The 15,805-nt window shown below is 43.1% G+C and overlaps 1 protein-coding gene across 1 annotated transcript; it reads left to right on the top strand.

The window, feature by feature from the left end:
• The first annotated feature begins 3,850 nt into the window (after positions 1-3,850).
• SYNDIG1L (synapse differentiation inducing 1 like) lies at positions 3,851-11,683 on the top strand. Its single transcript, XM_066612047.1, has 3 exons — positions 3,851-4,267; positions 7,429-7,566; positions 11,525-11,683. The coding sequence occupies exons 1-3, from the start codon at positions 3,851-3,853 to the stop codon at positions 11,681-11,683; spliced, it is 714 nt and encodes a 237-aa protein (XP_066468144.1).
• Positions 11,684-15,805: the final 4,122 nt, after the last annotated feature.

Raw genomic sequence — 15,805 nt, 5'->3', positions numbered from 1 at the left:
ATGACACCAAGGGTCTTGAAGCAAGTACTCTAGCAGCAAAGTCCCACTATTCTCTGCACTACTATAGCAGCTTGCTCAAAGAGGAAGTTATTGACACTGTAGCACCAACCATTCCAGATGGCCACAGGATGGTATTGAGGATATCTTAGTTGGGATCAGCTGACAAAAGGGACCAACTGAGTTCCACATGAACTTATAAAACTGCTGATACCTGCTTGACTGTTTTGTCTGAGCAGCTGTCAAGGGTGAGCTGCAGATAGAGGTGATGAGTGAAGTCCTAGCCTGAACAGGAAGCCTTTATAGGCTTTCCTGTTAAGGAGGATCGAAAGGCCAGCCAGGATGTATGGAGTGTCCAGAGGTTGGGAATCTTCTTTGTCTAGAAAAGCACTACACCTGGGAGCCAATCATCTTGGGCAACCATGTACAGGGCCAAGAGTTATTAGTTCATATCTCAGGGTTCCTGACAATTCCTCTTGACTACCTAGCCCGATTTAAACCCTTGATTCATGCCTCTGAGCCACCAGCCCTGGTTGAGCTAGTATCCTACCCCACTTGCCACTATTGCTGACATGATTTTACATAATATTTTTTATCACTCTTTTTGCTATGCAAAGTGCTTAGTGAAATTTTGTTGAAAAGTGATCTATAAATGCTCATAAAAATAATAGTAACAATGTTCATGAATTTAAATACAGAGCAACAGAGTTTAGTCTAAGGTGGGAAAAATAATGTGGATCTTTGGTTTCCCAGAATATAAGAGCACAGTTGGTAGGAGTCAGACTCTTCCCATAAAAACACAACTGTATGGCTACAAACCTCTGAAAGTGATACTTCTATATCAGGCAGTCTTTCCCTCCCATTTTCTTTCTTTGAATTCCACTTGCTCCTTGAAGGCTTCCTTCCAAATGCTGAAGAACTCTACAGCAGTTCTTTAGCATGCAAAATGTATTCAGTTTCCTGGAACCATTCACAAATGAAAGCTGTAATTCAACGTGTGCCCTGCTTGTTTATAATGCAAGGAGGGTTCATGCAGGGGGTGCCAGTTCAGATCTGTGCCAGGGCCATCTGTTATCCTCCAGAGTTCTGTAGGAAGTTATGGCCCAGCGTAGTAAAAAAATGCACCATGCATTTCCATCAAATTCTGTTCCCCTTTCTTAGGCTGCCAAGGAGAAAGGGCAATTCTTAACACATCTCAGCCAACCTGATGGCTTTGACCTTCTCATCTTATCACACGGTTCATAGACTTATCTCACTACCTACCACAATGAGACTGACACAAAAACTGAAACAGAACCAGTTTTCAAGCCACCGTTGGCAGACTGGGGGAGGACTACACAATAGAGCACAATAGAGCACTCCTGCACAATAGAGCAGCCCAGTGTTGTCATTTCCTATCAAGTAGAGCATGTCTCCACCAATGTGTTCTGCTAGTAACTGAGGTCTTCTTCATACTACCTTTTCTTCTTGAATGATCAAAGCACCATGGTCCATGCAGTCCAGATCCTCAGCACTTTGGTAATGGCTTCATTGCAATACACAGATCTATTCTTTCCAGATCTCATTTTCTCTGAGATTCATTTTCTCACAGCCCAATCCTAACTAGGTTTGGGCTGTTGGAAAGCGAGGTATATAACAGCAGAAGAGTCTTCTGCTGTCATTAAATGGCTGCTGATAGTGAGCACAGCGGTCTATCAGAAGCCATTTTTGTGAGCTCTGCTGCAAGAGGCAGGAGCACTGAAGTTCTGCTTCCGGACCCCGCCAGATATACTGGACTTGGTAAGCCAGCAATGTGGGCAAAACTGGGGGAGTTCTGGGGTGGGGAAGGAGGTGGGCAGGAGCAGTGGCGTTGCTAAGGGGTGCAGGAAGTGCCGACTGCACCGGGTGACACTACTACTGGCAAAAATGGTAAAATCTTGGCATTTTAGAATAATACCATCATGTTATGTATCATTCAATGTGTGATTTAGTCCTGAATGCAGTGAAACAAATTGGACTGCAATATTTGTGTTCATACCATCTAGTATGGGAGGAGGTCCATCATGGGGGTGACACAATGAGCTCTCGCACTGGGTGATGCAAATTCTAGTGACACCTCTAGGCAGGAGGCAGAGTGGAAGAGGGAAAGTTGGATCTCAGTGGCATTGGTGTGCACCTGATCTTGACCCCATTTCCTGTTGCTTCCCTCTTCCTTACATTCCTTGAACTTGTGCCAGCAAAAGAGCTGGCACAGATCAAAGGAGACCCATTGGGGCAGCAGAGGCTTGTAAAGGAACAAAACTTCCCTTACCTTGAGGAAACCTTTGCAAACACCCCCCCCCCCCCGATACAGCACTTGCTCCATTGGTGTGGCTGTATCAACAGGGAGAGATTTGGTTAGGATTGGGCTGCCATAGTATTAAGGCTGCAATGCAGACATACTTAGAAATAAATGCCACTGAATTCAATGGGACCCATCTCTGAACCAGCATTTTTAGGACTGCATGTACTTGAGGCATTGCAATAAATGGGTACAAAAGGGCTTATGAGATCCTGAGAGGCTTTAGGTGTTCTAAAGAAAGGAATTGTGTTGATCTCTTACCACACTTGTGATGAAATATTCAAAAAGGGGCTTATGTGGTTGGAGTACAAAAGCTGTAACAGTTTGTTTGTTTTCCTGTGTGAGTTCCCTTTAAAAGTATATATCCAACAAGGTGAGCAGATTTTCAAAACCAAGAACTGAGGCACAGTATGGTGCCTTCAACCAGCAACAAGCAGAGGCATTGAGGTTTGCCTAGAGGTCTTTTCCTCTGTGACTGAGAATGTTGATTAGCAATGCACACCACTTCAAATTTTCTCACCTTGCTGCAAAAACGGGAAGGTTCTCTGTAACTCAATTTAGACACTGGGGTTTTTTTTGGGGGGGGGGGGCTAAAAAATTGCTGTCAGAGGAACACTGGCTCAACACAAGGAACATTGGGTAAAGAGGAATAATGAATTTAAAATAGAAGACAAAGCATTGTCTCAATTTCTCCTCCTTACTTCCTCTCATTTTGCAGCTTGCAGGGTTTAAAGGGGTGCTGCCCCATGAGCTGCCAGCACCACCAGCCTCTATTCTATAAAGCTCTGCCCAGTCAGTGGACACAAAACTGAGCATGATGGACCCACAGGCTCAGGGGTGGTGCATGCATTTGCGCCTCTTGCATCCACCATCCACTGCTGCCTCTGTTCGAATGCACCCGTGCGCATCTCTCCTGTGAGGGTAGGTGAGCAATCAAGCAGGTGTACTTCCAACCTTCCTGCCCTTTACTTGCAAAGCATGTGCCATGGAGCCCCTTTGGTCTGCACCTCTTCTGTTTGAAATGAACAGGCACAGAGGATTCTGGGATCCAGCAGCGCCAGCTCATGCTCATTGCAAACAGAAGAAGGGTGTAGCAGGGAGACTGAGTGCTCAATCACTGCTATCTCCAGGTACAGCAGAGAAAATCTCCTGTCTGAAACTCTGGAGAGCCTCTGCCAGTCATCATTGCCATAAAGCTGCCTTGTAGCCTGAGGCCTCAGGAAGGCATGAACCCAAACCAGCACTTCTTTCAAGTTTTCAGTACATAATCAGAAGGGACCTCACCTGAAGCCATACTGCATGTTCCATTCATGTCAAGATGCCCACTGGAACATAATTGCTGTAAATCCAGCTCTTGGATTCCCACCACCACAAATATGTTCTCAGTGACAAACTAAAATAATACCATCATTGTTGCTGAACAACTTCATCAGTTTCTACAGTGCATGCACCCTCACTCTTTCTGCCTTTTCTGTTCTTCAGGACCTCTGACATTTATCTATCTCAGACGCATTGCACAGAGTTGTCAGGAGAATGGAAAGTGTGAATGAGCTTCAGAACCCCCTGTTGGCCAAGAACAATGGACACCTTCATGGCAATTACACTTACCACCAGGATTATCCTGGCCACCATTGTCAGGGAAAACTATACTCCTATATCTTCCAAAACTCTGGCAATGCAAGGACTCACCAGCTCCTGGATGCCAGTTCTCTGCAGCTGGCAGTTGAAGCATTGTATGGCCCAAATTTTATCCTGGTGAAGGATGAGACCAGTGTCAAAGTCAAAGACAACAAAAGCGAAAGCTGTGAGACAACCTTCATGGAAAACAAAGAGCACCTCACCGAGGCTTCAGATGAGCAGGAAACACAAGGGCGGTCACTGATGGAAAATGACATCAAAATCCAAACAGTTTCCTATGAGGTAGAGGAGGAAGAATTTCAGGAATATGAGGTAAGTTGGACTTCTCAGTGGCTTTCAATACCATTGGCCAGGGTATCCATCAGTTTGACCTTGTCAAGGTGGGAATGTAGGATCATGTTGCAATGGATCCACTCTCACCTACATGGCCAGTACCAGATGTTGGTGCTGGGAGACTAATGTTCAGCCTCTTGGACCAGAGCCAGCCCATCCATGAGGGCAACTGAAGCAACACATTGGTGGGGGGTTTGCCCATCTCTGCCTGCCTACTTGCTTCCACTGTCCCTCTTTCTACCCTGGATTGGAAAATGAAGACAGAGAGGAAGAGAAAATGTAGAGGGGAGGAGCATGCTAGAACAGTGGAGAGTGGGAGAAGCAGAAGCTAGCACATCATCAGATATGGGGGCAGCATTCAGCATCAGGCAGTTTGGGCCAATCCTGATCCCCCATGATGCAATAGAGCTTTTTAAAAAACAAAAAACAAAAAAAAACTCCCAGCAGGGAACAAGGTATTCTCTCTCTGTCTCCAAAAAGAGTTTAGTGATCCTTGGTCTTGTACTGGCCCTGTCTTGAATATTTGATTATGGGGTCCTGCAGGATTCCATCTTGTCTCCTATGTTTCTTAACATCTACGTGAAATTACAGGAAAGCTAAACTGGATCTGGGTCTGCAGCCTTTTTCTGGGCAGAGTAGTACTCTCCCATGACCATTCCGGAGATTGCCTGAGCAGATTGGTGTGTGTGTGTGTGTGTGTGTGTGTGTGTGTGTGTGTGTGTGTGTGTGAGAAAAGGGATATAAAATTCCTAATAAAATAAATAAGTCCTGTTCACACTTACTCAGAGTAAGTCTGACTGAATGCAATTAGAACTTATTTCTGAGTAAACCTGTATAGCAGTGTGCTGGACATGAGTTTCTTAACTGTGATCCTGGCTGGTACTTAACAAAAGAAAAACCCATGCAGAACCAAATTGCATGATTAACATCACAACTAATTTGGTTTTGAGTAAGCATATATGCTTAGGATAGGGGTGTTTGCTTAGGGTATGGGGTAGGGAACTATACAGGCAACCACAGTGTGTTCCTCCTACTGCGGTAAACGTTGCATAAAATAACTTATTGCAATGAAATAACTTTAATAAAATAAAATGTTGCATAAAATAAGAAATCAAGCCCAAAAGACAGCTTCCCTTGTTACGAGGGATTGTTTATTTAAACATTTTTTACCCCATGTCTTCCACCACCACAGGTCCCAGAGTGGCTATAATCTTCTAGAACAATAAAACAATCAATCCATTGTTTTATTTAATCAATCAAAACAAACCAGGATGAGGTCTGAGAGCATAGTGCATTAACAGTAAAATGACTGGAAACATTTATGGCAGTACATGCGTGATTATCAGGAGTGTTCAAGAGCTTGTTCTAGGCTCATATCCACAATCTCTCTCTCAGTCGCTAACCCAATTTAGGCTGTCAATTTATCTATTTAGTCCTAATGTAAGTGAGACATGCTGCTGAAGATGAAAAATGGTCCCATTTCACCAACAAGCAAGAAAAATAATTTTCCAGGGAAATCCCAAACCCCCAACGAGTGGGCTGAGAATTTAGCTTGCAAGAAAAATGAGAAGCTACTTCAGTTTGAGAATTTCTGTTGGTAGAATTTTTCTTCCACATCAGGAGAAGTTATTGTTTTTAGAAGCTCTGCAAATCCATTTCTTTCTCTGTGAAATGGTTAAGAAGAATAAAAGACTGTACGAAAGTACAGTTGAAAAGGAGGTCAAATGAGAGGGGGGAAAGCAGACTGTAAAATAGTTAATGAGAGGACAGTAGGAGGGTGAAACACAACTTAAATGTTATGGTAGAGATAAATGTCCTAAAAATATTATAGCCAGACCACGTAGCAGAAGCAGCTTTCCCTGGGCAAGAGAAAAATCAGTAGGATGCCAATTGCTTCCCATCGAGGATTAGATTTGACAGCAGTGAGTGGAAGTTTTAAAAAATTTTAAAAAATTATTATTATTACCATCCACCATCAGTGTTGTTATTACTGAAGCTCTCTGGGTTACTATTTCATACTGAGTTAGTTAATAACAAAAGGTGATGTCCTTAAACGCACTCAATGTGAAAGGAAGTTCCATGGAAATGAAAAGGGTTTTCTCCCAGGTGAACCTACTTGGGACTGAGCTCTAAAGGAGTGAACCTCACCAGAATAGTACAATCAAGCAGTAGCCCTTTTTTTTTCTCCAGATCATGACCTTCTGACTCAGATCCTCTGAATACTTTCTCTGGAAAAGCCCTTTAAGAAATCAAGGAGTCCCTCAAGAATATATGGTTTGAAGACAGCAGCTTAAAACTTTGAGCCAAGGCAGTGCAGATGCCAGCTTATTTAAGTCTTCCACTAAAGTTCTTATTGGTTCAGATGTGCATCAGTATTATATTGGATTCGTTTAGTAGAGTCACAAGTACATTTTCCAGGTACACATATATTCAACACATTTTTGCTTAAGAAATAATAAAACCACCAGCTAAGATAAGAGGTTAGCACAGCAGACACGTGGAAGAGTACAATCATAGTAGTAACTGCTGTAGTTCACAAGTCCCTTGCTCCCAGAGAGTCCCTCTGGGGTCTCCCTAAAGTCCATAAATGCCTGCAGAACCAACTTCAAATAAAAAGGTTTGTGGATCAAAACCAAGCGAAGCAGCATACTTCCTAGCAGGTATCAGGCATCTAAATACACAAGGTGTATTTGCTGTTTCCCTTGTTCTTATGAATGTTAGCCACTTTAGGCATTCTCAAACAAACAAACAAAATGGGCATTCAAAGAAGGATGGGGTGACATGGAATACAGTGCCTCATGCTTCAAGATCTCAGTTGGACATTCACTGAATGATTCATGCTAGCCACTGTTCTCTGGCAGGTAAGCTGCCTAGGATGACAGAGGCTGACTCTGTTTCCTGCATGTGAGATAGGCCTCTGCTGCTGAGACTGCATGACATTGCTCAGTGAGGGGGGGGGGGTGTTCTGCGCCATGAAGATCCTCTGCCTGCCATGTATCAGGAGAAATACGTTGTCAAAAGAGGAGCACCAAAAGGTTTGAGGAATGAATTGGTTACACTTGCTGGCCCTGCTGGATGCTCTGTGGATCTGACCTACAACATGCCATGGTTCACCACCACTGAATTAATTTGCTTTCCAGAGTGACTCTTCAAGTGACAGTGAGAGTGAAGATCATTTTCTGATGCTTCCCCCAAGAGACCACCTGGGCCTGGCCATTTTCTCAATGCTTTGTTGTTTCTGGCCTTTGGGAATTGCTGCCTTCTACTTTTCTCAAGGGGTAAGAGTCTGCATTTGCTGATGTCTCCTTTTGTGTACAGGCTTTTTCTTACTGAGGTGCTTTATTAAAGAGGTCTGGTAGGGCCAGTTTAACTATAATATCAAGGCCCAAGTCCTAAACATCTTTCCAGTACTGACATACCTGTGCCAATGGGACGTGTGCTGTATCCTGCAGTTGGAAGGCAGTTACGGAGTCCTCCTTAAGATCAGGAAATGTTTGTTCCCTTTCCTCCGAGCTGCATTGCCCTTACCTCAGTGCTGGAAAGTTGGTTAGGATTGCGCCCTAAGTATGTTACAGTTCAGAGTACCCATGAAACTGATAATACAAAATTATCTTGAGCTTTTTGGTATGTGGGATATGGTGTTTCTATCCCCCTACACAGATTTTCTTTAAATGTATATTGCTAGAGTCAGTCAAAAATATCTTGGTGCCTAAGACCCAAAATTCAAGTGCTGCTCCTAAGAGTGGCAAAAATATAATAAAAAACTAAACAATAATAGTTTTCTGCATTTTAATACTATCCCAAAATCTAGCTAATCTATGTCTTGCTAGCTAAGACAGATCTCCTGATCTTGCCTGGTGGTAGTGTTCAGTGGCAGTTCTACCACCCAGGGCCATGACCACAAGTTGCTGGCCCCCCACCAGCTGGGCACCTGAGTCTTCCCACCAGTCGTGCCAGCTGTCTCCCACCCACAAGTCTTTGGAGAGCTGGAGAGGCTGCTTGCGGCCTCCCCCACCCTCAGAAGGCCTTGTAAGGCCTTCTATTGGCCTGAAACCGGATGTGATGTTTTTATGCCCGTAGAAAGCCTTCTGAGGGCTGAGGCGGCCACCCTAGTCCTCAAAAGACCTTCTAAGGGCATAAAAACATCATTTCCAGTTTCCCAAAAATGAAACCAGATGTTTTTAGGCTGCTAGAAGACTTTACAAGGCCTTCTGGGGGTTCGGGAGGCTGTGCGCAGCCTCTCTGACTCTTAGAAGGCATCCGGGCAGGAGGCAGCCAGCGTGACCAGTGGAGGACTGGCATAGCTGGAAGCATCACTGCCCCCAGACATGCTGCCTGAGATCACTTGAACCCCTGGACCCCTCCTAGGTATGTCACTTATAGTGTTGGCGCTGTATCTTGTTCAGAACGTAGTGGATACACCCATGCTATATGACAAACGAGTTGTGTCCATGTTCCCAGGAGGGATACTGTTATGTATGCAGGTTTAATGTATAAGTTGTGCAGGATTGAAATCCTGTATAACTGATTGGCCCAGTCCTCTGGCTGGTCAATTGGGAGGTGGATCAAGATCCTTTCCGTCTGATTGGCCCTCTAGTTTAGCCTGCCAATCAGGTGGATTGAGACTTATTCAACAGCACCAATCATGGGGAATCTGGGCAGAGCTAAGGGATATAAAGCAAGGAGTGTTTGCCTTGTGTTTTCATTTGTTCTGTTCTGAAGATGGAATAAATGTGTTGAGCTGTTATCTCTTGGCCATTTATTCGCATGGACCCACTATTTAGCAGATGCCTAACATCAGCAGTAGATTGGACATTCTCTGTATTGTATGGCATCAGACTTCAGGTGTGACATGAATGCACAAGGGTACATATCTTTCTGTGTATTTTTGAATGCTGTTAGAGGAAAGACATGTGGGGCTTCAGGTTATAGTTCAACATAGGATCACTTGTCCTTCAAAGTGCTAAAGCCTTGCAGGACACCTGTAACCACCACCCTATAGAAAAGAGACCCTAGACCATCATAGCAAATGCAATGAAGAACAGGATTCTTGTGCTTTTAATAGTTGTATAAAAGGGATTGTTTTGGCAGGTGCACATTTCCCAAACTCCAAGAGAGTTTGGGAACCACTGCTATATTAAAAATTCCATGCTAAATACACCCAAGAATTGCAGGGATGTAAATCCATAATATTACTGGCTTATCAATCTCATTGTAATGTGATCCAGCATCTCCAGAACTTTCTTCCTCTCTCATTTCTGGTCTCAAAGCTGACACAAAGATATTTGTTATGAGTTTCCAAAGCACTTTGAGTACTAATGAATGCAATGCCAATTCAATTACTCCAACCCAACCTTCGTAAATAGCCAGTTCTTCTGTGTATTTCCAATGCTTCTTTTAGCTTGGTGTCATTCATACATTTCATCTGTCATTTCCTGCTTTCCTCCCCAGAGTCCTTAATGAATAAAATATGTCCCAAGACTAATTGCTGAGGAAGTCCACTTGTTAAGACTATCCAATAAGCCCATTTGCTTTGAGCATACCCTGCTGTTTTCTTCCTTTTAACCAATCCCATCTTTTCCCATTTAAATAGTAATTTCCTGTGTGGTACTTTATCAGATGCTGGACTGAAGTCTACATAGATTATATCAACCACTTCTTCCTCATATTATAAATGCATTGAATCTATAGTTTCTGTAGAGTTTCTGAGTTTCTGTAGAGAGAAATGATGGAAGTGAGTGAAAAGACTGGCAGCATGATGGCTGCCTTCATTCAGTTGCTCTATGTTATATCAGTGTGTACCTGCTTATTTCTGCTGAGATACAGTGTAATCAGACTGACCTAGGTTTTAATTCCAAAATAACAGGATGTGGATAAAAGAATTATCTGTTCAGTTTTCTTTATTTGTCCAGTGGCTTTTAATATAGACTTAAATAAAGACCAAAGGAAGCTTGGTAATTCTTGCTGAGAGACAGAATGCTATTGATTAAACACTGTTTAAATATAGGAAATAAAAAATAACAGTTTACTCTCAGCCCAGACAACAATGAATTTCCTAATGACCAACAGTATCAGAACTGTTGGAAAAAGATTTGAAGATGGGTGAATCAGCACTGCCAGTGGCACAAATATTAAGCTCAAAGGATAAAGTGGTCCTTTTGAAAGATGTCATGCTATTTATAAGGGAAACCAAATGGCAAGGTATCAGGTAAGATTCAATGCAGATAAGTCCACAGTAATGCACATATCAAAGGAACAATGTTATCTAGTTGAAGGTGCTTTGGTAGCTTGTAAATTAACTCCTTGGGAGTCAGAGGGAGCATAGTTCTATGGAATTCTACTGTTTGACTCTTAAGCCCCAGCTCTTCCAGGGAACTAAAGCAAGGTCTCTGGCACCTATCATAGCAACAGCAGCCTCCTGGTGCACTAAAAAAGCCACTATAGCTCCCAGATCACCCCAGCAAATGAAGCAACAGTAAGATCAGTGAAGCCAGCACACAGAAGCAGTGTGGCAATGTCGCAATGGGGGCTCCCCTCCCAGCCCCATCCAATCTGGAAGTGAGGGAGGAATGTGAACCAGGTATTTAAAAGCAGGGGATCCAAGGCTGAGAAGGATTCTTTCATGACATTTGGGGAGTCCATGAGGCTAGACAGAAAGGAACAAAGTAGCCCCCTTCTCCCATAGAACTGTCATCTGAGGGGAGCTTTCCTAGCTCTCCTAGCTTTTGATATTCAGAGGTATACTATCTCTGCTCATGGAAGTTCAAGTTATCTCTCATGGCTAATAACCACTGGAAGGTACTGCATAATGAACTTATATTTATACCCTGCCCTATCTTGTAGGCTCAGGACAGCTTAAAGTAATTTTGTCACAGTCGTTCCCATTTTTAGAAAGGACTTTTGTTGTCATCATTTCAGTTTAAATCCCACCTTACAGGGTAGAGTACATGGCTGCCCCAACTTTTATCCCCACAACAATCCGATGTAGATTGACTTGTTGAGAGATGGTGATTACCTGGTTGAGAGACTTGATTACCTGGTTCAAGGTAATCTAGGCAGCTTTGTCGCTGAATGGGAATTTGACATGGGCCTCTCTGGACTAACCCCAATGCTCTAGCCACTACACTACTCTGAAAACAGTAAAAACAACTGCTAAAAACAGCTGGCATGGTTGGTTCTGATGGCTCTGTCTTAAGTAGGTTTCCTAAATATTGTTTTTGCTTTATTTTTTTCCAGACAAGTAAGGCAGTCTCCAAGGGGGATTTCCACCTGGCAAGTTCTGCTTCCCGGCGAGCTCTGTTCCTCGCTGCGCTTTCCATCACCATCGGCACAGGGGTGTATGTTGGAGTGATAGTAGCACTAATCGCTTACCTCTCAAAAGGTGGCCATGTATAGTAAAGACCTTTGGGTCAAAAAGGCCACCTCTCCTGATAATTCTCATGGATTGTGTACTTTCCTATGAAACATGGGGCACCCTGCTTACAAGGATTACCAAGGAACTCTTTCTTCTCAGAGATCTACATTCAGACCTACTGTTTGAGCTCATTTCTTTTTCTGATGAATGATAGACTGACCTACCTATGGGGCATTTGGTGGACCGCTGTGAGATACAGGAAGCTGGACTAGATGGGCCTATGGCCTGATCCAGTGGGGCTGTTCTTATGTACTTTACATCATGGACTGACAAACTTAAAAAAAAAAATGCCCACTTATGTACAAAATAGCACAGCCTGAAAGGCCCTGATTTTGAGACTGGAAGGAACAAAAGTGGGGGGATTGGTAGTTTTTAAAACTTTTGTATGCAGGGTGTTTTCAAGCCAGTGTTCTTGTGTGCCACAGTTGCCATGTGTGAAGTTCTGTCACTTATTGAATCTAAGCCCCTGTCTTACTCCAGATACACAGTGAAAAAAAGAATCCAGAAAGATTTGATTCCTAGAAAGGCCTTCCTTTGGGAGATGGGACTGAGGGCTACACATTGATGGCAAATATTATATGCCAGGATATACACATGTTTATGCCTATGACATTACCTGCAATATCAAATGATAGTACATCACCTTTGGGTAGAAACATACCTTGAGAACACACCTTGGTCAAGATCAGAGACTTTGTTAGCATAATCAAGATCGCAGCCTACAGCTCTCATATTAGGCTTTTCCTATAATCTCATTTCATATGGATAAGTCCTTGGAAAGCCCCATTCAGCCATCACTGCAATCTTGAAATTCACACCTGCTTTAACTAAGGCAATGGAAAAAAAATTGTTGATATGTTGTTTTTTATATTTATAACTGAATTATTTGAAGGTGCTTGGGCCATTCATCATGGTTCTAGTTTTAATTTTGTTTTAGTATATGTGTGTGTGTGTGACAATGCTGCTCAGGGTGGCTTAACATGACCATTCTGACATGGAAAAGTTACAGAGAAATTACATGGTATGATGACTATCACATTCTGAAAATCTTTCCACAGTGTTGTAGACGGAGGCACATCACATGGAGACATATTTGTATGCAACAATTGCATAGATAAGTTATCTTAACAGTGATTTGATTTTCCTTGTAAAAATGGTTCTTTAGCCACCTTCAGAATCCCCACAGGAGCTGGTAGTAATTGTTTGAGTCAGCTTCTGTACAGACACAGAGCAATCCTATGCACACTTACTTGAGAATAAGCTCTGTTGAACATAGTAGAACTGAGTAAACCTGCAACGGTTTGCACTATTAACAGCCCAATCCTATTGAAAGATATTACCAGTAGAAAGCATGTTCCTGACTGAGGCAAAAATGCTATAAAGTGCTTTCCAGCAGCGAAGGGAGCCAGCACACTGACGGGAAGACCAGAGCCTTCCCATGTGTGCCAGCAAGACAACAGAGCCCTGCTGGAGCAGGTAAGCCCAGCATGGGGGGGGGGAATGGGGGCAGGGAGGGGGTTGAATGGGGTAGGGGAAGGCAGAATGGGGAGGAGATGGTTTGGGGTGGGCAGATAGGGGACAGGTTCAGCAGCACACACTGAATCCTGACCCTCTCCCCAAACCTGATCCACCTTCACAGATCAATACAGACTTATGCCAGCTATAGCACTGGTGCAGAGCTGAGTTAACCTCTTGTGGCTGTTAGAGCTTACCCTGTGGAGCTCTCCAGCAATCACAAATCCCCAGTGGGATTCAGCATAGCCCGCACCAGCACTGCTGCATTGCCACACGGAGATTTAGGCGAGATTGGGCTGCTAGTAAAATTAAAGTGAAATGCTTGAATCGAAGCTAAGTTCATTCCATTATCCAAATATATTCTTTATTTGGGTTTTTGATCTGGATATTGAAGTCAATGGAACTAAATCTGGTCAAATACATGGGGCTGCCTTGCACTAGCTCCATTCATGCCTGCCAGGAAGGACACAAAGGGTGGTTAAGGAGGAATACTTGTTATCCCCTTAAAACCTATGGTTCATTCAGGATTCTGTTCTGTCCACCATCAGATTCAAAGCATGCATGCGTTTGTCAGGTGAGGTCATTCAACACCTATAGAAACAATGTCATCAATTCAGATGACATCTAATTATAACCTTTTCCCTCTGTATCTGGCCCAACAGCTTCCGTTCTGAATGCACGCTTGGCCTTAGTTCTGAGATGAATGAGGTCCAAGTTAGTCCAGATAATATAACATTAATGGTGGTGGGTAAATTTATTTTTGAAATGGGTTTAAAATTATTGATGGGGATCAGCTACCTCTGGGAGCTTCCAAGATCAGATGAGATTGGGCATGTGCAGGGTAACAGTTGCTGCATGATATATAGCAGTCATAACAACAGGTCAATCTATATCAGGATGTTGGCAAGGACAAAGGGTTAAAAAATCCCTTCCTGGTATGCCATAGTTGCAATTCAGATCAAATGCAGTGGCTCATTTGATTTTTTAAAAAGGACAGCTTCTAAGAAGCATGGCAATTCTAAAGATATGCTTAATGTAACATGTTACTGGGCCTTAATGTACTATATTTAGAGATGCCATGAGAAATGTTTAGAAGCTTCAGCTGGTACAGGGCATGTCTTCCCACTATTCCTTATGGGAATAGCACACCAGGAACATATGTAAACCCATGGTGCCACTGTTGGTTTATGAAGCCTCTCCCCAGATAGAAATCCATCCCATGAGGATTCTAGGTTTGATGTACCATCACTACACTAAATATGACAACCTACAACAGACTGATTGACTTTCTCTAAGTTGCCCCTCTCTGTACTTATAGGATTGTCTCTCAGTAAAGACCCACCTGTACCAGAACCCTCACACCTCTTGAAAATGTTGACTTTTTTTATTCACACAGGCATTTGGTGTCAAGGGATACGTATAGGACAGTGTGTGTGTGGGTTTGTTTTTAATTCACTGTGAGTTTTTCTTTTTTCCTTTTCGTTATTGATGTATTAAATAATTGATGTTTGAATATGCTCTGAAGCCATTGCAAGCCTCTTGGAAATGCATAGGGTAAAACTGGCACTTAATTTTTTAAAAAAGAAGCCCCAAATACTGTACTTTAACAGGGCAGTGAGTGAAAAACAGGTCGGATTCTAATAGGACAAGAGAAGAGATGGAAGCAGAAATAGAAATGTGGAGAGATGAGGTGGTGTGGTCTGTCCAGGTGCAATAACTGTGATGAACCAGGATGCCTCCCCAGTGTCCCAGCCTCCATTGCTATACAAGAAGGATGACTGGTGTGAAGCAAACTTTCCACCACAAGTGGTTTGAGTTCACTTTCATGCCTTTGCCTGACACAAAACTAAGAAGCTCCCTGCCCTGAAGCAAGGATTTCATTTCAACTCTAAGCCGGAGGGGGAAAAAATACTGCCAGTTAATGATCAAAGTCCAAAAAATAGGTATTGAAGGGTTTTGAGTTTGAAAAGAAAAAGACAAACAAGAAATTGTCCATTCCAGTCCACTGGAGGAAAGAAGAACTTCTCAGGATTTTGTGTTTGATGGCACCTTGTGCTGCTTCTCTAAATCCATGTAGTATTTATTACCTTGTACTTGTTTACCCCCTAACAAGATGGTTATGAGGATTATCTTTTGAATGAAATGCAGGAAGTTTGTAGCAAGAAAGATCAGACTGTCTGTGCCTTGAGGGTGGCTTCCAAGCAGTAGACAAATGGGACAGATGCTAATGAAGAAGTCCTTGGTAAGCAGGGCTGCAAGTGCTGACATAGAGATTTCACCTTGAATGACCACCCCAACTCTCTTCCATTCATATGTTGGGAATTAGGAAGCCAGGAAGCTTGTGCAGTAATGGTGGCAGAGAAGGTTCAGGTGGCTCTAGAAACCAAAGTGATCAGGGTGATGGAGAAAGACACTACGAGACAGAGGTGAGAAATGGATGGATGGTTGTTACAAGGAGAGAGAATGGACAGAGGGGGAGATTATTGGAAAGGAAAAACAGAAGGGGCTGTTGAAGAACAAGAAAGAAACGTGGAAAAGAGAGAACAGGAGGTATGTGGCTACTTGGAGCCATGCCTGGTCTATAGCTG

Source organism: Tiliqua scincoides, chromosome 1 (genome assembly GCF_035046505.1).
Source record: "Tiliqua scincoides isolate rTilSci1 chromosome 1, rTilSci1.hap2, whole genome shotgun sequence".
NCBI lineage: Eukaryota > Metazoa > Chordata > Lepidosauria > Squamata > Scincidae > Tiliqua > Tiliqua scincoides.
The sequence above is the reverse complement of the archived record's forward strand: the minus strand, read 5'-3'. Positions and strand labels throughout refer to the sequence as shown.

Bases quoted from the DNA above. Each gene is read 5' to 3' on its own strand.
- SYNDIG1L (XM_066612047.1), top strand. From the start codon at position 3,851: ATGGAAAGTGTGAATGAGCTTCAGAACCCCCTGTTGGCCAAGAACAAT. The intron at 4,268-7,428 runs GTAAGTTGGACT...TTTGCTTTCCAG, and splicing joins AAGAATTTCAGGAATATGAG to AGTGACTCTTCAAGTGACAG. The intron at 7,567-11,524 runs GTAAGAGTCTGC...ATTTTTTTCCAG, and splicing joins CCTTCTACTTTTCTCAAGGG to ACAAGTAAGGCAGTCTCCAA.